At 42.8% G+C, this 27,960-nt stretch overlaps 1 protein-coding gene across 1 annotated transcript in view; it reads left to right on the top strand.

The window, feature by feature from the left end:
* Positions 1–27,960, top strand: part of CFAP61 (cilia and flagella associated protein 61) — a 335,591-nt gene that overhangs the window by 211,624 nt on the left and 96,007 nt on the right. The window contains exons 22-24 of the mRNA XM_088477572.1: positions 20,130–20,422; positions 23,081–23,408; positions 25,502–25,593. Coding sequence (XP_088333698.1) covers positions 20,130–20,422; positions 23,081–23,408; positions 25,502–25,593 — 713 coding nt within the window. The remainder of the gene's footprint in view (positions 1–20,129; positions 20,423–23,080; positions 23,409–25,501; positions 25,594–27,960) is intronic.

Genomic DNA, 27,960 nt, shown 5'->3' with positions numbered 1-27,960 from the left:
ATCTGGTCTTAGTGCTGTTTACAACTGTATGTAGGGTAGTGCCGAAACAGGAAATCCTGATTTCACATTCACAACAATAGCAGCTGGAAAATCTAATGTATGAGCCGAAACAGGGCATCCCCTCTGACCGGGTTCACCTCTAGCCTGGAGACTTTATCAAAGTCTATGTTCAATATTTCACTTATTTTGTGATAATGTTGGTTCCTTAAAATACACAACTGAATATTCTGCAAAGCATCTAAAACAAAATTGGTTGGTTATATGGGCCACTACTAAAATTACTACTTATATAGTAATATAGTTTGATCCCCTGATAAACAGTTGCTAGTCCTCCTCTGGTGCTGAGTACATGCAGGGGCATTGCGAGGGTGTGTGTGTGTGGAGGGGAGTCTACAGCCAGGGAGGAAGAACAACACTCTCCACCAGCGCATACATTAATCGAATTGCATAATATTCCAAATGTCTGGAGGCTCTGACCCCATGCTTGGCCATGCCCGCTCTGTAGTACTGGGGTCCACAAGATGTTTCAGCAACCAAGAGTACATGTGAAAGACTAAAGAAGTTTGTGTAGGGAAAGTAGTCTAGTAGTAATGTGGTGCATTGGCCTCCAGGGATTCACATAAATTTCCCATTGCTGCTCATCTTCTACAAGCATTCTGGAGGTAATTTATGAACCACATGCTTATCTGCAACACAAATGCACTTTTGGACCGTTTGTATACCTAGATTTGCTCAATTGTGCATAGATTTTGCCTCAAAGTACATGCTTATGGATGATAGAAAGGAGACTCAGCTTGCACAGGAGGCAGGTGGTGTTTAGGCAGGGGAGTTAGATGGACAGAAAGCATTTCTAGCATAGTACAAAGAAGGCGCCCCAATGCCCCTTGTTCCGAAGAGTAATGAAAAAACAAGATTTCAGTTTTGTTAGAAAAAGGGTGTAGAGGGTGTATTTTTGGGATTTTTCTATCTGTGTGATCATTTCCAATAAAAGGACTTTAGGTTGTTTGCAGCTTCTCTGCACATGAAGGTGTTTATCTTCCGGATGCCTGGCTCTAGAGAGCAATGAGCACACATCCACCTTGAAATGCTCCAGACAAGTCATTCAGGCTAATATGGGAAACACTTTTGCAGTGTGGCGTGCAGTGGGTGTACTTCATAAATGACTTCCTCTGAATCTCATTTATCCTCAGCAGCCCAGATGTATTCAGACCTGGATTAAGGTTTTGGGGAGCTTGAGATGGGGGAAACCAATGTTCTAAATTTAAGATGTTGTCATTCCTGAGAGAGAGTTAGTTACTGGTAAGCAGTAAATATTAAAGTGGTTGTTAGATAAATTCCTTCACAAAAGAAAAATTTATTAAACACATATCCAAATTCCACAAATTGGTTCTGGCCTGCACATCTGTATGAGAGTGACAGACATACAGGAGAATCAAGCATGCTAGAGACCATCAGAAAGGGTCAGCAGCCATCCACAAAAAAAGTCCATCTAATTGGCCCAGTGTGTGCCAGTGTGAAAGTGTGCCACTGCCTACTATTAGGAGTCAATCCAATTAGGTGTGAGTTGGGTCCTGCGAGCGATTCTTACGGTGAACTTCCACCTCGAAATACATTTGCAATTCGATTCCAAACTAACATTGATTTTTCAGAGGAAATTAGTGGGTTCTTGTTTGCGCACTCCCCTGGCAGGTGAAAAGGTAGAGAAAATCTTTATCTTAAGGTAAAAATGTCAGGACACAGTGCAGAACCTCTGGTACACCTCTCCCAGTGAAAAATCATGCATCTGGAGGGGTTTAAATAGCCAATAAAGACATGTTAGTTTCAGGTGAATTTCTGTAAAACTTAATGGATTAAATGATGTGAGACAGGTATGTGGAGATGTAAATTATGTGGGACTGGCACTGTATGTGGAGGGGTAAATAATGCATGGACAAGTATGTGGAGGTGTAAATGATGTACGACAGGTATGTGGAGGTGTAAATGATGTGTGGACATGTATATTTAGGTGTAAATGATGTGTGGACAGGTATGTGGAGGTGTAAATGATGTGTGGACAGGTATATGGAGGTGTAAATGATGTGTGGACAGATATATGGAGGTGTAAATGATGTGTGGACAGGTATGTGGAGGTGTAAATGATGTGTGGACAGGTATGTGGAGGTGTAAATGATGTAGGGCAGGTATGTAGAAGTGTAAAGGATGTGTGGACATGTATGTGGAGGTGTAAATGATTTGGGACAGGTGTCTGGAGGTATAAGTGATGTGGGACAGGTGTATGCTGGTGTAAATGACGTGTGACAGGTATGTGGTGGTGAGAATGATGTACGACAGTTATGTGGAGGTGTAAATGATGTGGGACAGGTATGTGGAGATGTAAATGATGTGGGACAGGTATGTGGAGGTGTAAATTATGTGTGGACAGGTATTGGAGGTGTAAATGATGTGTGGACAGGTATGTGGAGGTGTAAATGATGTGGGACAGGTATGTGGTGGTGTAAATGATGTGGGACAGGCTTGTGGAGGTGTAAAAGATGTGGGACATGTATGTGGTGGTGTAAGTAATATGGGACAGGTATGAGGAGGTGTAAATGCTGTGGTACAGGTATTTGCAGGTGTAAATGATGTGTGGACAGGTATGTGGCGGTGTAAATGCATTGCGACAGGTTTGTGAAGGTGTAAATGATGTGGACAGGTATGTGGAGGTGTAATTGATGTGGGACAGGTATGTGGAGGTGTAAATGATGCGTGGACAAGTGTGTGGAGGTATAAATGATGAGGGACAGGTACATGGATTTATAAAACCAGGACCGGCTCACAGAGCCCAGTGCTGGTTCATTAAATATGGGAGACCCCTACACATTTTGTCTGTCATATTATTTGAAGAAGGACTGGCACACAGAGCACGGAGCTTGTTATACTTTTGAGGGGGGATCCCACACTGTTTTTCTTTCTAGTTTTTCTACACTACTCTTTTATTTTACACAATACACACATGGATGTATCTCACTGATATGTGCAGGCTGCATGTTCAGGAGTGTTTGGCTACAGAGGACTTAGGGTACACAGATAAAAAAACATCACATACACCATCGAAAAACCCGATTCAGCAACCACAAGTAGCGATAAAAAATGCACTGCATTGCTACGTTTTTGCACCATTGTAAATTACCCTTTGTTTATACATGTTGAGTCTCCCATATCCGAAATGCTCGGGACCAGGAGGAGGTGCGGTGGATGCTGTGGGAGTCTGGCAGGTGTCATGGGAGGCCCGGCGAGTGTCACAGGGGGTCCGGTAGGTGATGCGGTGGGGGTTCAACGTGTGCTGCGGGTATCACAGGAGGACGTATGCTGCCTCCTTCACGTATCCTGCAAGGGGTCCGGCGAGTGTTGCTGGGATTTCCGGCGGTGCCGTGGGGGGGGTCCGGGGGGTGCTTCGGGTGTCTCAGGAGGCCGGGCATGTGCTGCCGGATATCGCAGGGATTCCAGCAGGTGTAACGTGGCGTCTGGTGTGTGCTGCGGGTGTGTCCGAAATGTGGAGGAGACTTGAATAATTTTTCTGGTGAGGGAATGCTTATGAAGCCACACCCACGCCACTAGTCATTGGCCTTAGACACTAGTCACGTTATGACATCACGGCTGCCCCGAAATATTCAGTTTTTTTGGAATATTTTGGTTTCTAGAATATATGGTTATTGGAGACTCAACATGTATTCCCATATAGTACTTACTGTATATTTTTAGAAGACTGTATTCTTCAAAAATACCAGTATAGTCTTTTTATTCCTTCTAATATGGCAATTAATATTTACTAGAAAAAGCAAAAATAGTAATTATTCTTTTTTTTTTAAGTAATCTAAAAAAAAGGTGCTTGAAAATATTTTCATTCCCATTATCTGTCTACAGCTCTATAAAATACTTGGTCAGAACCATTCAAACTTATAGTTGATATAACAGTTTCATACCTTTTGGATAAAACTAACCACCTGTGCTGCAGATAAACTGATATGTTTATCATTTTGGTGCTCACAGTAGTTGTAAATATGACATTTAAAGGTGTATTTACAGATATGTTTTTTGCTTCTTTAATCTGTTTAACCTTTTTGTTGTTTGTATATTACTTTGTTACTTGTGAAAATCCCGTAATATCATAGTAGTCATTTGTATCAGACTTAATAACATACAGTAGTAAGGAAAAGCCTTTGCTTACTGTTGAACAATGGCCTAACTGTGTCTCTGAAGACCCAACACAAACAATTATCTTTGACTCTTCATAAAGTGTAGATAAGTCTCTTTTTATTGAATATTATTGACCAAGAACTTTCATTCTCCCTTGGTGTAGTAAAATATATTTGTTAGCTTTCGGGTTCAACTGACTTGAGTCCCAAACTTACTTAGCTTCAGTGTTGATCAAATAACTGTTTAGTTAGAAAAGTATGAGTTCATCATGTACTGCTGTAGTGATAATTGTTATACACAATGGTCTGATGGACCAACCTTGAGACCTCGAATTCTCCCATTGTCTATTGTGCTGTCTGGCTTAAGTGCCCCAGCTGTCTTTCCCAGCTCTCTTTTCATACTTAGTTATTTGTAGTGTTTGTTGTCACTATAAGGAGTAGACAGCAAAGGCAGCTTTTCCTGTGCATTTTTTAGTTTCCAATTTTTACCTGTGGTCCATATGTAATAATCATTTGATATGTAGCATTATAGTGTGTAGTCTTTATCTTCTATTATTAAGAATGTCAGTACTTACAGTTGGCCAGATTCATAGGTGGACACTATTGCAGCCGCGTTTGGGGCTTTAGGCCTAATTCAGACGTACTCGCGAGCGCTGAACGCTTGCAAGCGTGTCGATGTTGGCCCAGTGCGCATGCGCACGACGGACCCAGCTGCACACGTCGCTATGGGTCTCGTACCAAAGGGGGCGTGCTGTCGATGGTGAGTGACAGCACACCCCCTTTGGTGGGCGTGCCAGGGGCGGGGCTGCCCAGACGGAGGCGTTCCTATGGGAACGCCTACCGTCTGGAGCCGGCCCCACAAGTGATGTCAGTGGGAGTGCCTTCGGCTCTGATAGAGCCGAAAGCACTCCAGGGCTTGCGGCAACGAGACCCTACCACAAGGGTCTCGTCGCAAGCCCGATGGTCGCAATGGTCTTGACCATTGCGGCCATCTTTTTGGCCGCTCGCTATAGCTGTGGGTGGTCACCCACAGCTATGTGAGCGGTCAGGAGGCCACTCTAAAAAAAGAGAAGGACGGCCCTGATTCAGAGCGAGCACTCTTTCAGAGCGTCCGGCTCTGAATCAGGGCCTTTGTGCGGAGCTGCAGCAGCAATAATATGCAAATGCTGGTTTCAGCCTTGCCCTTGTGTACTACTCTGCATTGGACTGTGCAAGCCTTTAGACGCTCACTTTCAATGAATGTGGACAGTGCAACTATGCCGACGGTTCTGAACACTACCATTGGCGAATGATTGTGTATACCATTGACCCTTGTGCAAGCACATTGTCTCCTTCTGAAATTCGTATAAACATGGCCTCCGTGGTTGCGGCTCTGCATCTGAGAACGCAGTCACATTCACTGACGTGTCCGCGATACTCCCATGAGATTGTCTTATTTTGCGTTCACTTCAGGCCCCTCCCATCCACCACCCAGGAACTCCCATGGTTTTGCCTCGCTGTTCCTAATGCCAGCACCTGCGTACGCAACAGTGGACTCCGCATACACTCAGGGGAATGTATGCGCCATTGCGGTTTTCAGTATTTTTCAGGCATACGCAATAGCAAATAATGGATTAACCTGTGCAAATATTGCCACTGCGTCTACCTCTGAATCAGGCCAGTGTCTCCAAATTAAGTTTTGTCTCAAACAAAGCCAGGGGATGTCTTAAGAAAGGAGAGGGCCCATGTGCATTCCCCGTGCCGGGCCCCCTCCTCTCTCTCCAGTGGCCAGCAGCCGAGTGACACGGCTGGCTGGCCACCACAGAGTCATAGAGTGTGCTCAGAGTCTACACTGCATGCGTAGAACGCCGAAAAAATTACCACGGCGGCCATTTTCCGGTGTGCTGTGCAGCGCTGACACACGACGCAGCACCACGGACAGGTGAGTTTAGATAACATGGGTGCAGGGTGTGCGGTGCAGGGCCCCTATGGACCCGGGGGCCCGTGTGCACCGTACACCCTGCACCCATTATAGATACGCCCCTGAACACAGCCAAACATTGTGCTTTGAAATAATTAGTACATGGCATTATGCATTTTTTCTTTAATGATGTTGAGAACTGTCAGTCTTTAGATATGATGTACATTCCAGACCTGAATGCCAACAGTAATGAATATATATTCTATGGATTATTGTACTAGGTTCCTTGACACTTTCCATGTTGGTTAATCATATTCAGACCACTTGAACAGTCTTAGGGCCTGATTCAGACCCGCTCGTGAGCGCTATGCGCTTGCAAGCGGGTCGATGGTGGCCCAGTGCGCATGCGCACGACGGAGCCAGCTCTGTCGTGCACATGTGCGAGACCCGGATAGCGACGGGCAAACCGTCGCTCCGGGTCTCGTACCAAAGGGGGCGTGCTGTCGATGTTGAGTGACAGCACGCCCCCTTTGGTGGGCGGGTCGGGGGCGTGGCTGCCCAGACGGAGGCGACCCCATGGGAACGCCTACCGTCTGGGGCCGGCCTCACTGACAGTAATGTCAGTGGGAGTGAAGTGATGTCAATGGGAGTGCTTTCGGCTCTGTTAGAGCAGAAAGCACTCTTGCCCTTGCGGCAACGAGACCCTACCACAAGGGTCTTGTCGCAAGCCCGATGGTCGTGATGGTCTTGACCATCGCAACCATCATCATGGCCGCTTGCTATAGCTGTGGGTACCCACAGCTATGCGAACGGCCAGAAGGCCGTTCTGCAAAACTAGAGGGCCAGCCCTGATTCAGAGCGAGAGCTCTTATAGAGCATCCGGCTCTGAATCAGGCCCTTAATTAATAAATATTTTGTTTTCCATTTGCACTAACTGTTTTTAAAACATACCTATATATTCTTATCATCAATAATTTTTATTAAAGTTTAGTTCCATTAACAATGTGGAAAGGGAGGGATACAGAAAAAAAGATACACAAAACAAAAATAAACACAGGGATGGGAGGAGGAATCAGACATTACTGTCAATATACTAGACATTTTGGTTACAATATGTTTGAAAAAGAAAAAAACTTTAACATATCCATAATACCTCATATAAAAACATATGTAATTTTGACAGAAAGAGGGATCTTTCCCAGGCTTAGGGATAGTAATGATCCGTGCTTCCAACATCTCAGTTGGAAAGGATCCTTGTTTAGTGGCTGAGTTATAAAGCGAAGTGAGAATAGGGGCAACCTCAAGTAAAAAATGCTTATAAAAGGAGTTGGAAAATCCATCCGGGCCAGTCGATTTACCCAGAGGGAGGGTCTTAATAACATCAACAATCTCACTCTCTGACCAAGGTGCATTTAGGGACTCCAGTTTGTCTGCCTTCAATTTAGGTAGATGTCATTTTTCTAAAAACAAGGAAATAAGGTTGTGGGTGGGTTGAGGAGTGTTAGAATCATTATGTAAATTATACAGTTTTTCATAATATATAGCAAATGCCTCAACAATGGACGAGGGATTAAGCAATCTCTGTCCATCTGGCGTAGTGATACCTTTAATTCTATTTCTCGTTTGGCGTAAGCGTAATTTACGCGCTAAGAATTTGCCCGCTTTGTTACCTAATGTATAAAATTTCTGTTGTAATTTAGACAAGGTGCTTTTCATACGTTCCATAAACAATTTTTGAAGTTGGTTTCTAATGGACACCAACTCTCTTTTAAGGAGACGCGATGGGCAAGGTCGATTTAAGGAGTCTACTTGTGTCAGGCGGGTTTCCAAGTCAGTTTGTTGTCTGAATAGCAACTCCTCTAAGGACTGCCTTTAGAGCACACCAGTAAATAGTTATAGATGTGTCCTCTGGGGAGTTAGTAGCCTTATATGCTGAGAAAGCGTCCAATAGAGGAGTGGCTGCTTCGGGTTTGTGTAGCAGATATTCCGGGAATCTCCATTGTCTAGGGGGAAATTGAGAGCCCTCGCAATTCCATGAACAGGTCACAGCTGCGTGGTCAGACCAAACTACAGGGACGATTTTGGACTGTCTAGTGTGTTGTAAAGTCCATTTGTCTAAAAGAATCAGGTCTATCCGAGAATATGAATTATGAACATGTGAGAAATATGTATAGTCTCTCACCCCTGGGAAGTGAATTCGCCACACGTCACACAGATCAGACTCTTTCAGTAAACTGCTCAGCGTAGAGGATGAGTCTGTGTAAGTTCTAGGGGTACCCCCTACATTTGACTTGTCTACTTTAATATCTGGTACTAGGTTGAAGTCGCCCATGATCACTACACTACCCTTTTGGACTCCACAGGGCCACTAACATCTTTTTTAGAAATGGAATTTGTCTCGTATTAGGAGCATAAAGGGAGACTAAAGTAATTTCTCTATCGTCTAGTTTTCCCACTAATATCAGATATCTGCCATCTCTATCTGCAATCTTACAGGATAATTCGAATCGTAACGAGCAATGGAACATAATAGCTACTTCATTGCGCTTAAAAGGACCGTTAGCGTAATAAGTTACTGGGTATCTAGCATCTCTAATCACCGGAGCTGCCAATGAAGAGAAATGTGTCTCTTGAAGAGCCACCACTTTCGCCTTTTCCCTATGAAAAGTAGCCAGTGCTAAACGTCTCTTGTTAGGGGAATTGAAGGCATGATTCAGAGCCGCTCATAAGCGGCCGCTCGTTCGCTCCGAGCGATGTTCGCACAACTGCGCATGCCTATGGGTTGTAATACGCATGCGCGAACCAGTCATTGCGGTCGGAAATTGTGTGCTCGCAAAATAGTGAATGCCTGCTAATTTGAGTGACAGAATGAGGCGTTTGTGGGTGGTAACAGGGGAAGGTGCTTGAAAACGGGGAGTGGCGTTTTAAGGGTGTGCATAATTAACAAAGCAGCGTCATCGACTACGTCACTTGGTTGTCTTTTAGCCTGAACTGCTCGCATGATTGCGGTAGGAAAATACTACCACAAGCACTGCGAGCAGTTTATACGCCTTTCGATGTACTCGATTAATCTAATAAATAGCGGAGATAACGTAGGATGCGAGCGGCCAGGGGGCGTTTTTTTTAAAATAGCGAGCGTATGTTTCGTTCGCTCGTTCAGACATAGAGGCGTCAACAGACCGCAAAGAGCGAGCTCTATTTAAATATCCGGCCCCTTTTTCTGAATGAGCGAGCGCAAATAGCGTCCGGCTCTGAATCAGGCCCTGAGACCATGGGTATTTAATGAGTAAAATTTAATCATTTGGGGTTAGGAAAGACCTCTCTGTTGTATAGAGCTTATATGACAGCATATCTAGATTCCTAGGGATTAATAAAAAAGGAAAGGAAAAGGGAGATAGAAACAACAAAAAAACACTCAGGAAAACATACATTAAAGGGGAATTAACTGAATTAGCACAAAAATCGGGGCCAGAATGTTTGCCGCAAGGAAAAAGTGTCGGCAAAACAAAAAACATCGGGGAAAAGTGGCCTAGCATGAAAGCCACTCACCCATGCAGCTACTTAGAATTTTTTGCTTTTTTATAAATTTTTTTTTATTTTACAAAACTGGGTGAGAGAAGAATATCAATTATATGAAACTCAGAAAACCCCAGTTTATAAAATCTTAAAATAATCACTACAAAAGTATAAAGTATAAATAGTCAACTAATTTAGAGGTACAGTATCCTATTCCTTAGGTTTAAGAATCATCCCTACATACTAGGAGCCTCATAGAGTCTTGTAGACAAAAATAGATATACCCTTATATATAAAAAAACAAAACATATAAACAGTAATTATATTATAATAGTTACTTGAAAAATTATTTTTTTTTTTCTTCAGAAAACATTGTATATAAACAATAAATGTAATACTATAACTACATAGTGTAAATATACGAGGGAAAGATCCACAGACCTAGAAATAACACTCATCTCAGCAGGGAAACCGTATCTATCAAGGCTTCAAGAAAATATACACATAATCTCACATGGATAAGATCAATCGGGAACAGTGTTCCTTGAAGATCTAGATGTGCCTATGGTCACGGGAATGTCCCATTCCGCTAGTAGTTTAATACCAGCTTCCACTGATGAGATAACTTATGAAGAGGATTCGTAGTGTACTAGCAGCTTAACCGGGAATCCCCAATGGTAGGGTATCTCAGAGTCCCGAAGTGCTGCCGTGATTGCATGAAATGAACGTCTCTTGGCCAATGTGTGTGCCGATAGGTCTGGAAATATCTGTAGGCCTCCCAGAGTGTCCGATCCTTCTGCTTGTCTGGCAGCTTTCAGGATAAGTTCTTTGATGTGAAAGAAATGTATCCTCATCAGAGTGTCTCTAGGGAAACTGTTGGTACTCACTCTTGCACTCTGTCTATGAGTAAATCTTGTACAGAGGCCGAGGGTAGGAGTTTTTGGAATAATTTGGTCACGTATTCTGATAATACCGTGGGAGCGACTGAATCAGGGATATCTCGTATTTTGACGTTATTCCGTCTCGATCTGTCGTCTAGGTCAGCCATTTTATCGCGGATATTTGACACTTCAGTTTGCAGTTCGGAATGAGCAGTTAGCAGGTCATTATGTGAGGAGACTAGTTCGCTCATCTTTCCCTCTAAATGATCTGTGCGGCCGCCCAAACTCACAGTCTCTGATTTGAGCGATTGTACTGAGGACTCTACTCCAGCTAGGATATCCGTGCGGAATGTTGCAAACATTTGGAACATCGACTGGGTAGTTAGAGGAGCCGAGGTATCTAAGCCCAGACCCAAGTCAGCCGGTGTAGTAAGTCCCTTAGAGAGAGTAGCGACTGGGGTCAGGGAGGACTTCAGTGAAACAGGAGTGGGTGATTTCTGTTTATTCGAGGATGAGTTAGGAAATTGCACAGGAGATGGTAGTCGCTGTGGCTTCCCACCACGTTTAGACGGCATTATACTTCAAAGTATATCTATAGTAAATGCTAAAGAAACGAGCTATAGCTTATTGGCTCCTGGCAGTGATGTGATAGACAGTCTCAGAAGGTTACTGCATGGGTGAGGGTGTCTTCATCCCTAGAAGGGAAGCATGCTGCGAGACGGCTTTATAGCTCCCAGGACAGGTTTCTGCAGAGCGAGCACTATACTAACATAATATAGTGAAAGAGGACTTCCTCAGGTGATAATAAGCACTTTGACTGTAAAGGGTAAAGAGCTACAGCTGGGATTCACAACCAGGATTGAGAGAGTGTATCCTAAGGTTACTGAGGTCAAGCTAGGTAGCCTTTAAGCTATGGGGGACAGTGTTGCTGTGCATCAAACCCCAGCCTTTTTGCAATAGTGAGCTCTGATTTGTAAGGAGCTTGTCTCCCAGCCAAGATGGCGGCCAAACGGGAGTGGCGCGAAAATGGGATCCCTGGTCTCCTGCAGCCGCCAGCTACAACAACAGAAGGGTCCTACCAGTAGGTTGGCACTGGGAGGGCAGTAGCCAGTGCTTTTAAGCCCTGGGTGGCGTCCAGCGAACGCGCAGGCACCTCCGCATTACGCCGCGACAGAGGTCCCGCACTACAGCCCGCGGCTTCCTGTAATGTGTAGGCCCTGGGTCTCTTGATCTCCCCACCGGAGTCGCCTTCAGACACAGCGGTCTCACCGGAAAGACGGGCGAGGTAGGGAGGAGGGAAGAAAGCCCTCGCAGGGTGTAAGGTGGGGGAGAAAGCTCCTCTAATTAGCTGCTTGAAACTGCGGGTCCCCGGAGCTGAGCGAAAGCACGTCTAGTCCCATAGGAGTTTAGGCCACGCCCCCAAAACATACCTATATATTCCACTCGCACACTGTTGCTTGTCTGGATCAGCGATAGGAGCCTGGTACACATGAATGGCGGGGGGCTTCCTAATATTAAAAATAGTGTTATAAAATGGTAAGAAATAATACATTTAATCACAGAAAAAGACATGTATTTGTATAACATAGCAGTAGGCATTTTCTTGTAAGATAAACTATAACAAATCTGACAATAGAGTAAGAAGAAGTTGGGGTAACATCTATCTTTATGCTTTCTCGTCATTGTCTTTCTTCTATCATTTCCTCTCTTTCTTTCTACCAATCCGAACGCTTTGTTTCCCATCTCTTCTCTTTCTCTTCCTTAATCTTCAATCTTTTCTGTTATTTTCCCTACTCATCTTATCCCTTATATTCATTTCTTTTTCTCTATCTTCCTTCCATCCTTCTCTGCCTTGCCTTTGCCGCTTCTCTCCATGTTCCTGTCTGTCTGCCACACTCCTCCTCTTCTGTGTAGCTTGCAGGATTTGTCTTTGCCGTAATTTCCTTTGCTCACTTCTTTCCTCACGTCTATTTTCCCATTCCTTGCAAATAGGATATATGTTACACATTAATGCTGTAATTCAGAACCATTCTTTTAATTAGCAGTTACCTTGTAATTTTCTAAAAATCCAACAATGCCATTACTCTTTTGAAAGTAGATTGCTGACCATTCTAATAAGTGTTTTTATTCATCTTTCCCCCACTATGCTTTGTGATACCTGTAATTTCTGTGTAGTTCAGATTCAAATCGTTAATAATCTTTTTGTCTTCAGCTGTCAGGAATCCTGCCAATATTAGAAAGAAAGCTGTTTGCTAAATGTGTAGTACTTATTATAATATTAGTTCCTTTTTTAGCCCTCATTTACCAGCTGCTTAATTACACTGTGTATATAGTAATAATTATAGTATTTATTCATCTGTATGGCTTGTAACTTGTTATTTCCCCATAACATGTTTTGTAGGCTGTGCTAAAGAATCCCATACTCTTCTACTGATAAACATTAAAATGTGAAATTTTCAGTGCAATAATATGATTAGGTTTAGTGGAATGTTTACAACTTTACTGTTGGCGCCTGATAAATTCTTCTGCCATACAATAGCCTCTCGCACTTTCCTCTTCATCAGCTGTAATTATTATTTTGCCACTTTAGTAAGTGTCCACCCCACCTCTTAGATTGTATGGCCATTTGGACAGGGCCATCTTTATCTTCTCTTTCATTTCATTGTATCTAATTTGTTTGTGTCATGATTCCCTCAATGTACAACACTGCAGAATATGTCAGCATTTTATAAATATATATTTGTGGCTTTACTATGGTGTTTGGGGTATGCAGTATCCTTATGCAGATAGGTTGGAGGTCCCATCTCAAGCTGGCTACACACTAAACGAACCCAGCGATGTGACCGGCGCAGCCTACCCAAACAACCCCCCCCCTTCGCCCCCCGCGGCAACGCGACATATCAGGTGGCCGGTACACATTAGACGATGCAGTGCCCGACTGCCCGATATGTTGGCCCCTGCTGCATCCCGCTACATGGGGTCGTCAGCTGCATTGTCAGGTTGAGCTGAATGTAGGGCCGACCTGATGATGTGGCAGAAAATCCCTCGGGAGAGCGCACCACACAACATAGTGGGTACACTACCATTCTTTATTCATGACCGTGTTCTTAGGCAAAATTGTGAGTAATCCCACTCCCTTGGCTGAGAAGCAACCCCACACATGAATGGTCTCAGGATGCTTTACTGTTGGCATGACACTGGACTGATAGTAGCGCTCACCTTTCCTTCTCAGTACAAGCATTTTTCCAGATGCCCCAAACAATCTGAAAGGGGATTCATCAGAGAAAATAACTTTACCTCAGCAGTCCAATCCCTGTACCTTTTGCAGAATATCATGTTTTTCCTGGAGAGAAGTGGCTTCTTTGCTGCCATTCTTGACACCAGGCCATCCTCCAAAAGTCTTCGTCCTGTGTCATGCCAACAGTAAAGCATCCTGAGACCATTCATGTGTGGGGTTGCTTCTCAGCCAAGGGAGTGGGATCACTCACAATTTTGCCTCAGAACACAGCCATGAATATAGAATGCTACCAAAACATCCTCCAAGAGCAACTTCTCCCAACCATCCAAGAACAGTTTGTTGACAAACAATGCCTTTCCCAGCATGATGGAGCACCTTGCCATAAGGAAAAAGTGATAACTAAGTGGCTTGGGGAACAAAACATCAGAATTTTGAGCCAATAGCCAGGAAACTCCCCAGACCTTACTCCCATTGAGAACTTGAGGTCAATCCTCAAGAGGCGGATGGACAAACAAAAATCCACAAATTCTGACAAACTCCAAGCATTGATTAGGCAAGAATGGGCAGCCATCAGTCAGTATGTGACCCAGAAGTTGATTGACAGCGTGCCAGGGCGAATTGCAGAGGTCTTGAAAAAGAAGGGTCACCACTGCAATATTGACTCTTTGCATAAACTTAATGTAATTGTCAATAAAAGCCTTTGACACTGATGAAATTTACTTCAGTATGCCATAGTAACAACTGACAAAAAGGCCTAAAAACACTAAAGCAGCAAACTTTGTGAAAACTAATACTTGTGTTATTCTCAAAACTTTTGGCCATGGCTGCATGTTGTGATATGTGACATTTATTTAGGTTCTAGTTCTTTATTTTATTTTGTGTTCTGTTTGATTTTTTCCCCTAAATTGTATATTTTAAAACTGAATTAAAATACTTGACGTAAACAATATATATATAGATTCTGTGTAGTCCCGGTAACCATGAAATAATGCATGCATATTCAGAATAGCTTTAGGTTTTCTCAAACAATAAGTTAACAAATCACATATAGGGCCTGATTCAGAGATGGACGCAAATAGTACTACCACAGCATCTTTGTACACAACGGCTGTGTGTAATTATGCTAATGCTGCAGGAGTTGTCTAGTTTAATAAAGACACCAACTGCCGGCATCTCCGATCGCTTGGGTAGGACTTCTTTGCACAATTGTATGCCATCGTCATGTCAAATTGAAGTGTAGAGAGATTGGACATCTATGGTTGCCCACTTGTAATTAAAATGTCAAGGGATGTCTCTGGTAGCTTTTAGTATGCTTGTAGTATCCTTTATATACGAGGGAAGTTCTTTCACATATTTATTTAAGAATATATCTACATCTGTTTAGATGCATGGACAGTAAGTGAGTCTTTCCCTGCTATGATGGGTCTTACTGGTGGTTGTTTCATGCATTTGTGAATTATCAGAAGATGATCGAAAAGGTAAAACAGGTTTGCATTCATCAAATACTGGTATTCTTCTTTATAAATGATGTTCCCATGTAGACCTTGTAGAAGAACATTCCTAAGGGATTGCATGAACTCTTCTGTTTGGTCTTTGTACAGTGGTTTATAGGATTGCTGATCATTCAGCAATCTGTAAGCTTCTTTTGTATAGTTGGATCTGCGTTGGAGTACTAGGCTGCCTCCTTAATCCACTATGTTAAGGATTAGCTCTTCATTGTTTTTGAGTGCCTTTAGTGCATGTTTCTCTGCATTTGTAAGGTCTGATTTGATCGATATTGGATCTTCATGTTCTATCAGGTCTTTCTTGACCAATTTGTGAAACATGCTAATGTGGCTTCCTTGCAAGTTGCAAGTTTTCTAGTACATTTATTCAGATATAGAAACATCTGGTACTTGTTGAGTTTTTGAGTGGGAGTAAAGGAGAGACCTTTGCACAGAAGGGAAATTTCTGGTTTTGATAGTGGGTGTGATGAGATATTGAAGATTCCTTGTGAGACAGGGTCATTTTCATTTATTGTAAGTTTCTTCTCCCGTATGTCTTCTGAGTGGTGATGCTATCCTTATATTGTCTTTGTATCTAATCTGTTTAATGTAGGTAATCTGTTTCTGAGCGTTAAATCTTTGTGAATGGGTGATTCCTTGTGAGTGCTTCTGGGTTTCTGGGGAATGTCCATTCATTCTGATCTTGTGTTTTCAGTCTATTTCTGGGTTGAGATTGAAATCGGCTCCAGCTTTTAACTCTGTTGGCCTTGTAGTCCCTCTTATCTACCCTCCTCCATCTATTCTCACAAGTATTTTGATAAGAACTACTTGTTGGCTTTAAATTATTCGCTGTGAAGTGATGATAGGTTCATTCTTGTTTAGTTATTCTATTTTTAAGATCTTTCTTTTTTTTCTTGCAGTATGAATTTCATCAAGTCTATGAAACAGGCACGTAATATGCGGTCCCATTGTTCCATAAATTGAGTATTAACTTGGCCATAGTTGGGGTTTCTTAAAAGTCTGAGGGCCTTATTCAGTAGCATGCATATTTGGGAACCTGCACAGCCGCTGGATCCGTACTGCACATGTGCACTACGGGTCCTGCGTGTTCGCACGCAGAGCGGCAGCAGACTATCAGTTATTGACAGTCTGCTATCGTTTGGGGGCAGCGATGGCCCCCGTTTCACAAAACGGAGGCATGTTGCCACCATTGGGGGGGAGGGAATAGGCCAGGATCTCCATTGGCTGGCGGAGATATCCTTGCCTCTTTCCCTCATCTGTAAAACCGGTCTGCATGACCCCATGGTCACTCAGCTGCCAGGGATCACGTAGATAATCCAATGCTGCATCCATGTACGCAGGTCATTAATGCATGCAGGAGGCGTGACACCTGCTACTGCATTAACATAATTGCAAGGGCGAAATTGCAAAGCTGCTTGCACGCAGCTTTACAATTCCGTCCACTACTGAATCACCCCCTGAGTCCCTCTAAGTAACCTTAAAGTAGTGTTCCAAGCCTTTAATATCTTACCAGATTTTGGTTTCACTAGTCAACAGTCTTTCTACAGTAGATCCCATAAAAGGGAATCCACATTTTCCCTTGGAAGAGTGCATAGTTTATAGATCTTCAAGTAAGTTTATATTAGGCATACAGAAAAGTTTCTTGAATGAAAGCTTATCTGTATGATCTGTAAATTGTGCCCTTCACGTCTGGATTTCTCTTCTAATGCTGGGCACGCACTGGCATGTCACGTCATCTGTGCAGCACAGCCAAAGGCCGATATAGCTGCAGATATATATCGGCTCATCATGCTGTTTGTACGGGCAGTCAGCCATTTTCAGGGAAAGCTTGAAGATTTGGAGACTAGCAGAAAGTCTTATTGTGCGTGAGAGGGCATTCCACAGTGTGGGTGCAGCCTGAAAAAAGCCCTGTAACCATGAATGGGAGCAGGTAATGTGTGAGAGATGCAGATCTTTGAAAGAGTAAGGTTCAGAATGTAGTTATTTTCAAAATGGGAGTAATCACTGCAGGCTTGAACAGTGATGGAAGGAGAGAGAGAGAGATTACAGATTTTTGTTAAGGTTGGGATGAGCAGGGGAGACAGAGCTTTACTGATTTGTGAGGTATAGGATCAAGAGGAGAGGTAGTAGAGTAGTAGGCTAAGAAGAGTGTAGAGACTTCATCTTTATTTGTGGGTTGAAATGAAGAGAATGTGCCAGAGGATTCAGAAAGGGAATTGAGCAGGTCACTGGCTAAGAAAGGGTATACCATTTAATTTCGTATCTTATCAATCTTGTCCTTGAAGTAGGATCCAAGATCTTGTGCACTGATAGTAGCAGGAGGGTTGGGTGAGGGAGGGGTAAGAAGTGATTTCAATCTATCAAAAAGTCGCTTGGGGTTAGAGGCATGGGCAGAGATGAGAGATTGGAAATATATTTGGCAGTGTCCAGAGCATTAAGAGTGGTAGATAGTCTTATATGTGAGGAAGTCAATTGGAGTATGAGATTTACGCCACTGACGTTATGCTTTACGTGAATTTTTGTAGGTGTCTTGGTAATTTAGAATGCCACGGTTGACATCATATTCTGTGTGGAGTGTGATAGGTAGCTGGAGTCACTTCATCGAGGGCTATTTCTAGGGTCTGGTTCAGGTGTGGTACAGCAGTCTCAAGAGAAGTGAATGTAAAAATTGGTGAGATTAGCTTTAATATTCCTGTGGGTTTGAGGAGACGTGGTTGATTTAATTGACATTGTGGTTGACGTACTGGAGGAGAGTGTGCAAGTGATAAGGTTGTGTTCTGAGAGATAGAAAGGAGCATTAGTGAATTCAGAAACTGAGCATAGTTTGTTGAATACAAGATCAATGCAGTGGCTCTCCTGATAAGTAGTGGAGTCAGTCCATTGGGAGATGCTGAGAGAGGAGGTTAGAGAGAGTAGTTTATAGGCATGAGGAGACTGTGGACTGTCAATGGAGATATTGAAATCACCCATGATGATGGTGGAGATATCAGAGGATAGAAAGTGATGGAACAAGGCAGAAAAATGTTCCAGAAATTGTTGGGGTGGCCCAGGTGAGCGATAGACAATAGCAAAACTCAGAGAGAAAGGGGTGAAAATCCTGATAGAATGTACTTAAAATGATGTAAATGTGAGTAATGGTTCTTGTGGGAGAACTGTGTATGTGAAAGATTGAGACAGTAATATTCCAACCCCACCTCCTTTACTATTACCAGGTCTGGAGGGGTGTGTAAAGTGTAGGCCACCGTGTGAAAGTCCAGGGGAGGGAATGTTTAATTGTGTGAGCCATGTTTCTGTTATCGCCAGAAGGTTGAGGTTATTTGAGATAAAGAGGTCATGGATGGATGTTAGTTTGTTGCAAACAGGACATGCATTCCGTAAAGCACATTTTAGTGAGTTGGAGGGTGATGGGAGACATGTGATGTGTCTGAGGTTTGCTGGATTGCTATTCCTTTGTGAGTGGGGCATGTGTCTGGAACCTGGATTTGGTGATATGTCACCAGCTAATAGCAGCAGAAGGTGATATATAAATATAGTTGTGGAAGGTGTATGAAAACTTTTATGGCGACAGTTTGAGGATATTGTCAATTAATATAGATAAGTAAAAAGCTCATGTGTGTTCATAAGAGGGGAGTAGATTATTGAGGCTGCAATGTGTGCAGAGGGGTGAGCTGCAGGGAGAGTGAAGGATGTAATAGTCTTAGTGAACATACCATGGAGTGAAAAAAAACATTTTTTGGTACATGATGATTTTTGAATAAAAGTTAAAATTTTTTAACTTTTACATTAACATTAACAAATGTCTAGTTCAATTACCTGGTCACAGATGCTAATAACTGTAAATATTCATAAATATAGGGCTTTCAGTACTTTATGGATTATGGTTGCATATTTTACAAATTATTTATGGAAAACACAGCCTTAAGGTGCATACAAACATAAGGATTTTCTGTCCAACCATCCGACTAGTTGATTGGTTGGAATGAAAATCTGGTAAGGTATGAAAGCAAATGACAATCAGCAATTTGCTCCCAAATGCCGGAAAATGGACAAAAACTGTTTTAACAAATTTAGATCAAACATTTAACAAACTTGTCTGACGACCATTTTCATCTGTTTTCTGGCATTTATGAGCAAATTGCTGATCATCAGTTACTCCCATACATTACCAGATTTTCATTCCAACCAATCAACTAGTTGGATGGTTGGACAGAAAACTTTTATGTGTGTATGCACCTTAACAGTATTTAGAACTAAGTATACATAGGTTTATTTGTGACCAATTAGTATATATATAGTTATATACCCATTTTGTCTTAATAGTTACATTTTTTATTTGATTGCGCTGTGTATGTACCATCACTGAATGGTGATATTGTATGAGTATATTTTAGTTACTTTATTTTTCTTCTCTACTTGGTCTTTTACAAGATGGATGTGCTGGAAAGAGGGACATGAACATGTGAGTGCGCAATGATCATTCATTTAGGGTATATTCACTCACAATGCCAACAATAATATCAAATCCAAATATGAACCAAGGCTATTTACTCTTTCTCATTGTAATTAGTATGTGCTAGTATTGTGCCCAAAATGAGATGCCAGGAAACCTATTAAAATTGTCTTTTCTTTTGCACAATCCATGGAAAACTGTGTTCTCTTTAAGCAGGATATGTCTTATTATTTTGGAAATTGGCAACTGCTATTCATCTCAGCTAAGTACACTCTACTCTTGTGGGATGTTTTGTTCGGATTCTTCTGTAGATTCTCTAGTTTGGAGTTGCCAGGCAACGCTGTTTGCTTCCAGCATCAGATAAATAATAGGGTCAAAGAGAGCAAATCTGTATCATACAAATTCTGTTATACCAATATGGTCTTTTTCTGCCCCATAATGCTTTTTTTCCATTTAATTTGTAGGCGATGTAATTGTATACGGGAATACACTTGATAGTTACACCACAGTTGCCTCTCTCTTGTCAATGGGAATTAGCGGCTTTCGCATCCATTTGGTACAACCTCCACTTACATCGAACATCACTTGCTTTAACAACTGCGCCTTAGAGGAAGCTGTGCAGAAAGCCTTATCAGCAGCCGGTGTGTCTACCTACTACAATTGTAAGCTGGCACAGTGGAATGACGGTGCTGATCCAGACCCAATACAGTGTGTGTCTTTCACTACTGATACAAAGCCACTAAAACTCCAGTGCTCTGTAAGTACAATGATCTAAATATACAATATACTGTACAACATACTTGCCGACTTTGAAGTGCTCTTCTCAGGGAGAAGCTCAGAGAGGAGATGCAGCTGTAGGCTCTGGGAGCAGGGATGGGCTCTCATGTCATTAGGCCACTCCCCTGTCATGGCAGAATGCCGCTATTCGCAGGTCCGTGGGGAGGAGGCGGGTTTAAAATTATGCGATTTGCATCATTTTAACCCAGCCCCCTCTATGCGAATCTGTGATTCTTGATAATTATCTCCCTATCTTTCCCACCTTACTAGGAAATTAGTGGATGCGGAAAATCCATCAACTTTTCTGGGGGTGCGAGGGACTACTCGAAAAATCAGCTTTGCTGTACAAAGGGAAATATAGGCTGCAGAACCAAAGTATCTAATAAACTGTAGACAAACAGATTAATCAAACAATTAGGCCAGGGTGTCATATTTGCACTTTTGAGGGCTATATCTTGTGAGAATTTACACTGGTCACTTTAACATTGCCAGTACAGATGATACAGAGTAGTACCTATTAGATTATAGATTGCATCTACACTTACATCTGAAGTAAAGGGATGTCGATGCAACTGCGGGATATATGGAGTTGTACGTAAGCAAAATATGCCTGTTTGGAGGTGTACAGTACCTTTCATACCAGGGTTGCCGACAGCACTGCCGTGCCCAAGTACACGGAGGGGGCATGGCTAACCTGGGAGGTGTGGTCAGACCCCCTCCTTACAAAAAAATAAAACAATTTAACAGGGGGGCGCCAGTGTCCGGAGGTGGGGGCGCAATCGCTGCGCCCCACATAACACAGGGAGAGAGAGGACTGATATCCCTGGTCCAGCACACAGCCTGTCAACTGCATGTGTGTTGGGCTGGGGAGAGAGGGTGCTGCAGCAGCAGTCAGTCCTCTCTCTCCTTGCCCGATGTAAAGTACCGACGGCGGCGGCGGTTTGGACTGCAGGCCCCGGGTCCCTGCCAAGCCCCTCCAACAGGCCTGATCCCGGGTAAATAGTACCCCTCCTCTTGGCGTGTCTGTTCACACCTACAGTATTTTAGGGTAAGTGAAAGTGCGAATTAATGATGTTGACTAGTAGTAAACTAGTCTCACAAATAGAGGCGGTTGCATCGCAAGTTGTGTACAACTCTGCAGATATGAGCACTTTTCAGTGCACACTGCTTTGGAGCAAAGTACACCTGATTTACCTGCAACTCTACATACTAGACTTTTTTTCTATTCAGTTAGTACTACCAATTTAGTACTACAGGCAAATAAGGGAGCGTGGATTCTACAGAAAATATCTACACGAGTAAAGAAATGTGAGAAGGTTCCATATTAAGGGCCTGATTCAGCATTGATCGCAATTGCAACCGCGTACGCAGATCGGCCAATGGTGCGTACTGCGCATGCATATGCACTGCAGTGTGCGTGCGCAGGTTAGCACTGCAATCGCACTGTGATTACGCACACAGATAGAAAGCCATCGCAGAGTGAGTGATGGGACGTCAGCATTTAGGTTTGGTCGGAGAAACGCAGCCGTGTCTGTCCATTTGAATACCGTTACATGAGCGTGCAAAATTTAGCCACAATGACGGCATACGCAGCTTGAGTACTCACTGCGTGCGACGAGACTTGCAATTATTGAGACAGGTCAGAGTTGCTGTTATTCTGCGTGAGGGTCCGATGCTGCTCGACGTTACCAATGTATACGCAGGACTGCGAGGTCTTACGGATGTGAGAAAGCGGTAGTGGGTGTCTCTATGCTGGCTGAGCGGTTGCAGATATTAGTATATTTTCACAGCAGAACTGTGTGCGGAATCGCAGCTGCGATCACAGCAGCGATTCATGCTGAATCAGGCCCTAAGTTCGGAGCTTTGGAGCTTTTAAGAACCTGTAAGGTTTTAGCAGCTTATAATAGAAAATCAGTAAGACATGCCATGGTCATAGTAAGAGACAGGTCCTTTCCATCAGGAGAGTGATGTCCTGTATTTTGATGTAGGAGACATACAGTAGCTTACACACATGTGCATGTTCCCTATCATGGAGATAATATGGATTTTTCCCATAGAGACTATGGGCTATGGGAGGTGGACGCAGTGTTGATGCTTCACGCCAAGAGGACCGTGTTTTCAATCTGCACATGCATCACACTGCGCTTGCTCCATGAGGCTCTGCGCTCTAGGACACAGAATGAATTTGGATGCAGAGAGAGGCAAATTGGGTGGTGTTTCTGGGTGGTAACGGGGATGGCTAGCCAGACGTGGACGTGTCACAGTCAGTCACTGCCTCTTAAGATGCAGTTGAACTGACACAGGTGGCCATGTTCAGAGGGAGTTTCTGTGTCTCTATAAAGCTGGTGCAATTTCTAATGGTGCGACCAATGTGCCACAGATGGTGCATCTTAGTACGTATTGGTTCCGCAGCCGGTGGGTGTCCCAGTATGAAAACCATTACCATAGAGACGCAGTCGCACTACAGCAAAAGAAGCAGCTGCTGCTGCAATAATGTGCATCTCTGAAGCAGGCCCTATGTGCTGTATACTGTTTCTAAGGGCTGGTATTGAGATGCACATTTTTAAAGAATAAGGTTGAAAGTCAGTAGTAATTTTGCAGTTATTCAGCTTTTATTCATATTATTTTTCTCTCATAGGTGATGTTTAACTTTTTTCAGAAGAAAGTGGACTATGATGCCTTTAAGGCAATAAACAATGCTTGTCTGGTATATGACGGAAGACTGGTTATTGATACCACATTCCACACAAATGATGCCTCCATAAGGGCGGCGGGACCACTGACTAAGTACTCGAATAGGTATTACGCAAATGAGTGGTCACACAGCTACTTCAGCTCTAAGGAGATTGGCTGTCAGCTCGCCGCTAGTTTGCTGCCCCTCTTTGATCCAACACTTGAACCAGCGAGTGAGCCAGCACAGGAACCCGATATGCTCATCCCAATATACAAAGGACCTCTCATTCAAGGTGTGTATTATAAAAATTACTTTTCTATCTAATTATATTTTACACAGTGGGGAGCAGACATTTTGGAGGCGGAACCAATATTATCTCCTTTACGACTGGAGATGCAGTTAGCACTATAATTACAGGAATAAACTTTGAATTTTCATTCTGCTTTTTCAGGCTAAACAAATTTGATGAAAAAAATTTATCTTTTTAATTTTTCAATCAGTGACAATTTTATAGGCTTTACATAGAGATAAGTGGACATAATAATAAATTCAAATATTCATGATAATACAGTGTAGAAACAAATAACATCACTAAGGGCTCTATTTACTACAATCCGCACTTGGAATGCAGATTGTAGTGTGGTATTACCGACTGAATTTGCATTGCAAATTCAGCCAATATCACAGGGATTTACTAAAAATCCCTTGCCGGGACAGAGCTTGCGATAAAGCTCCGTCCCTGCGAATCCCCACCGCACAGTTATCACGGTATTTTTGGAAAAAATACCATGACAAGTGCCCGCGCATGCGCCGAACTAACGCTGCTAAGCCCCGCCCCGTGATCGCGACCCCCGAACCCTGATGACCGGGTCCCAGTGCAGGATGGGAGACCAGCTGACCGGAGGGAGGACATCACCGGAGCACCGATCACCGGTTCCTGGACTCAGGTAAGTTATTTTTTTTTTTACTATTTTTTTAGCAGAGATCGGCGTGTGGTCTGTTTAGACCACACAGCTGATCACTGAGGCCAGCTCGGGGCTCTGCTCTGCCTGTTAGAGTGGAGCAGAAGTCCGGTAACCGGGGGAGACCCTGGATAACACCACCTCCAGGTGGCGTTATTATTACAGGGCTTCCCCCTGTATTTTTTTCACAATTTATTTTTAGTAACTACTAGACAGATCGCATTTCCCATTACAATTATGGGAAATGCGATCTGATTGCTAAAAATAAGGGATAATTAGGGGTTTTACGAACTCTATTCCAATTGCCCTTTAGTAACTTTCGGTGATACTAAAATATTTCATTATTTTAGTAAAAATAATGATAATAAATAGAGCCCTAAGACATTTCATCATTGGCGTATCTATAATGGGTGCAAGGCCAGAGGGGACTTCACCGCACACCCTGCACACATACAGTCAGGTGCATAAATATTGGGACATTGACAGAATTTTCATATTTTGGCCTCTATTCACCACCACAATGGTTTTGAAATGAAACAAACAAGATGTGCTTTAACTGCAGACTTTCAGATTTAATTTGAGGGTAATTACATCCAAATCGGGTGAACGGTGTAGGAATTACAACGGTTTCTATATGTGCCTCCCACTTTTTAAAGGGCCAAAAGTAATGGGACTAGCGACTCAAAAGCTATTTCATGGACAGGTGTGGGCTATATCCTCATTATTTCATTATCAATTAAGCAGGTAAAAGGTCTGGAGTTGATTCTAGGTGTGACATTTTCATTTGGAATCAGTTGCTGTCGACTCTCAATATGAGATCCAAAGAGCTGTCACTATCAGTGAAGCAAGCCATCATTAGGCTGAAAAATCAAAACAAACCCATCAGAGAGATAGCAAAAACATTAGGTGTGGCCAAATCAACTGTTTGGAACATTCTTAAAAAGAAAGAGCGCACCGGAATAAATCATGGCTGTGGTCACAGTAGCGATCCGCAATAAATCATGGCTGTGATCACAGTAGCGATCCGCAATAAATCATGGCTGTGATCACAATAGCGATCCGCAATAAATCATGGCTGTGATCACAGTAGCGATCCGCAATAAATCATGGCTGTGATCACAGTAGCGATCCGCAATAAATCATGGCTGTGATCACAGTAGCGATCCGCAATAAATCATGGCTGTGATCACAGTAGCGATACGCAATAAATCATGGCTGTGATCACAGTAGCGATCAGCAATAAATCATGGCCCATATTCGATAATGTGTTCTTGAAAAATGTCAATATAACTTTTAATTTTGGTTCCTACAGGTAAATTTGTTTGCAGTGATTAAGATACTATTTTCTGCTGTAGAAAGTAGAAAGATGGACATATTTGATCTTTTATATAATAATTCATTGTTTTTGTGTTTGCTTTATTAGGTGGTGTTGTTCCTGGGGGTTATTACTACTTACATGTAGCTAAACCTGCAATCCCTTGTCCTTTACAAGCTCAAATTATGCAACCTAATTATGTAAGTTACCTTCTTAAACTAAATATTCTTGTATCAGTGATAGTTAGTTGTTAGTTAGTTGTTGGATTTTGTTTGTTTTTCCCTTTAGCTTACCAAATCATATTTCAATGTTTTGTTTTGGTTTTGTTTCTTTATTTGTGTTATTGGTTGTTTTAAATTTTACAGCTCTTGTGTCACGCTTACGTTCTCGGGATCCTCAACCAGAGGGCTTGGAGCCTGGGCCATGGGGAAAGGAGATAGCAGGAGACGGGGGGGCTTGTATATATGTCTTCCTCATCCACTATCACTGAATGTTGACAAGACCTGACCAAAGGCACGGAATCTAACTTACTGGGAGGTGTTCACCAATGACCCCTCCAATTGGGATTTGGGTTTAAGCTGCACCCGGTAAGCAGGTCGTGGCCCGTTGGTCAGGTATCCAGTACTAGTGGGAAAAACACTCAGGAAGACACCAGAGAGGCACTAGAAGTAATGTCAGTAATCAGTACACAAAGGAAGACCTAGACGCAGGATAGAGTACGGAAGTGCAATGAAGCTGAACTTAGAATGATGCTCTGGGACCCAGACATAGACTGGAACAATAAGGGCTTCAGAGATCCAGACGCTAGGTGGCGAAATAGGTACACTTTGAATCCAGACTCCTGAAGATGAGTAAGTACACAGAGGACCCAGATGTAGGATTGACTACTGCGTGCACTGTGAATCCAAGCAAATTAGCGTACTGCGTGCACTGTGAATCCAGGTGCAATTTAGGGTATGCTCTGTGAATCCAGACGCAATTTAGGGTATGCTCTATGAATCCAGACGCAATTTAGGGTATGCTCTATGAATCCAGACGCAATTTTGTGTGCTGAGTGCACTGTGATTGCAGGCGCAATTTAGTGTACTGAGTGCTCTGCGAATCTAGACGCACGGAGAGCATGGGGCAAAGACACTGGATACTTGTACTGGATAAAGTACTGAGGGCGGAAATTGATCCTGTTCCCGGAAGAATACAAGCGAAGGTAACTGGTAGTAAAACTAAGAAAAACAGAGAAAAAGATAGTAGCACATACGGGTATCTACTTGGAGCACTCTAGGCGATGCCTAGATAATGCTGTGGCTAAGAGTTCAGCCACAGAAATATAATCATAGGATGCTGGAGTCCCAGACACGGGCAAACACGGAATGATGAGGCTGGTAGTCTGGAAATAGATAGGACACCGGTGTAGGCCTGGAAACCAGCCGCAGGCTTGCTCGAAGTAGCACTGATAAGAATACATAGTGAGTAGACTCTGGTAGCAAATATAACTTGAACTGAGAACAAACAAAGATATCACAGTCACTAGGGAAGCGAAGTAGAACAGCAGCTTCCTGTTCCTGAAGTCAGACTTAAATACTCCTAGGGGCTATGCTACTGTGTTGAAAGCCTTGTGAATTTCTAAACTCAATAACATACAATCAGGATTTGAGGATTGGGAGGCAGAGATCACATCGCAAGGGCAGTTCGTATCGCCTTGACTGATTGACGACCTCGAAAAAAAACCATTTGATGATGAGTCAGCAAATCAGGGAGTATATCTTGAAGCCTATTAGCCATTATTTTAGAAAATATCTTAAAATCAGTGTTTAACAAAGAAATGGGTCTATACGCATCTACTGAAGTTGGATCTTTGCCCGGTTTGGGAATCAGAGTCGTATAGGTACAGTACTAGTAAATGAGAGATATGAAGGGTTTTACGGAAGAGCTTACCGTAAAGCTCAAGTAAGGTTGGTGTAATTTCATTTTGAAGAAGTTTAAAATATGCCCCAGTATGACCATCAGGGCCGGGAGCTTTATGCAATAGCTGGCTTCTCAGTACTAAATCCAAATCCCTGTCCATTATATATGCTGATTAAAGATCTTTTTGAGCCTGGGCAAGCTTAGGAAGATTTGCATCCTCCAATAATTTAGTTTGCAGAGTTGTATCTATATTTTTTACAGCATATATGTCTGTGTAGAATCGAGTAAACTGTGTCAATATTCCGGCATTGTTGAGGAGGGTTCTGCCAGAGGTTGGATCTTTAATTGTAGAAATAAATGAGCGTTTCTTCCAATGCTTCAACATCATAGATAACAATTTGCCCGCCTTATTGCCCCATCTGTAATAGGTGTGTCTTGTGTAATCTAGATGCTGATATGCCTGAGAGGTTAAAAACTAATCTAACAACTTTTTGTTTTGTAAATATTGTTTTAGGGTTAAGTCAGAAGGATTGCTGATATAAAGTGCATCCGGAAAGTATTCACAGCGCTTCACTTTTTCCACATTTTGTTATATTACAGCCTTATTCCAAAATGGAATAAATTAATTTTTGTCCTCAAAATTCTACACACAATACCCCATAATG

The sequence above is a fragment of the Taudactylus pleione genome, unplaced genomic scaffold (genome assembly GCF_031769625.1).
Source record: "Taudactylus pleione unplaced genomic scaffold, aTauple2 ptg000201l, whole genome shotgun sequence".
NCBI lineage: Eukaryota > Metazoa > Chordata > Amphibia > Anura > Myobatrachidae > Taudactylus > Taudactylus pleione.
This window is presented reverse-complemented; position numbering and strand designations above follow the sequence as displayed.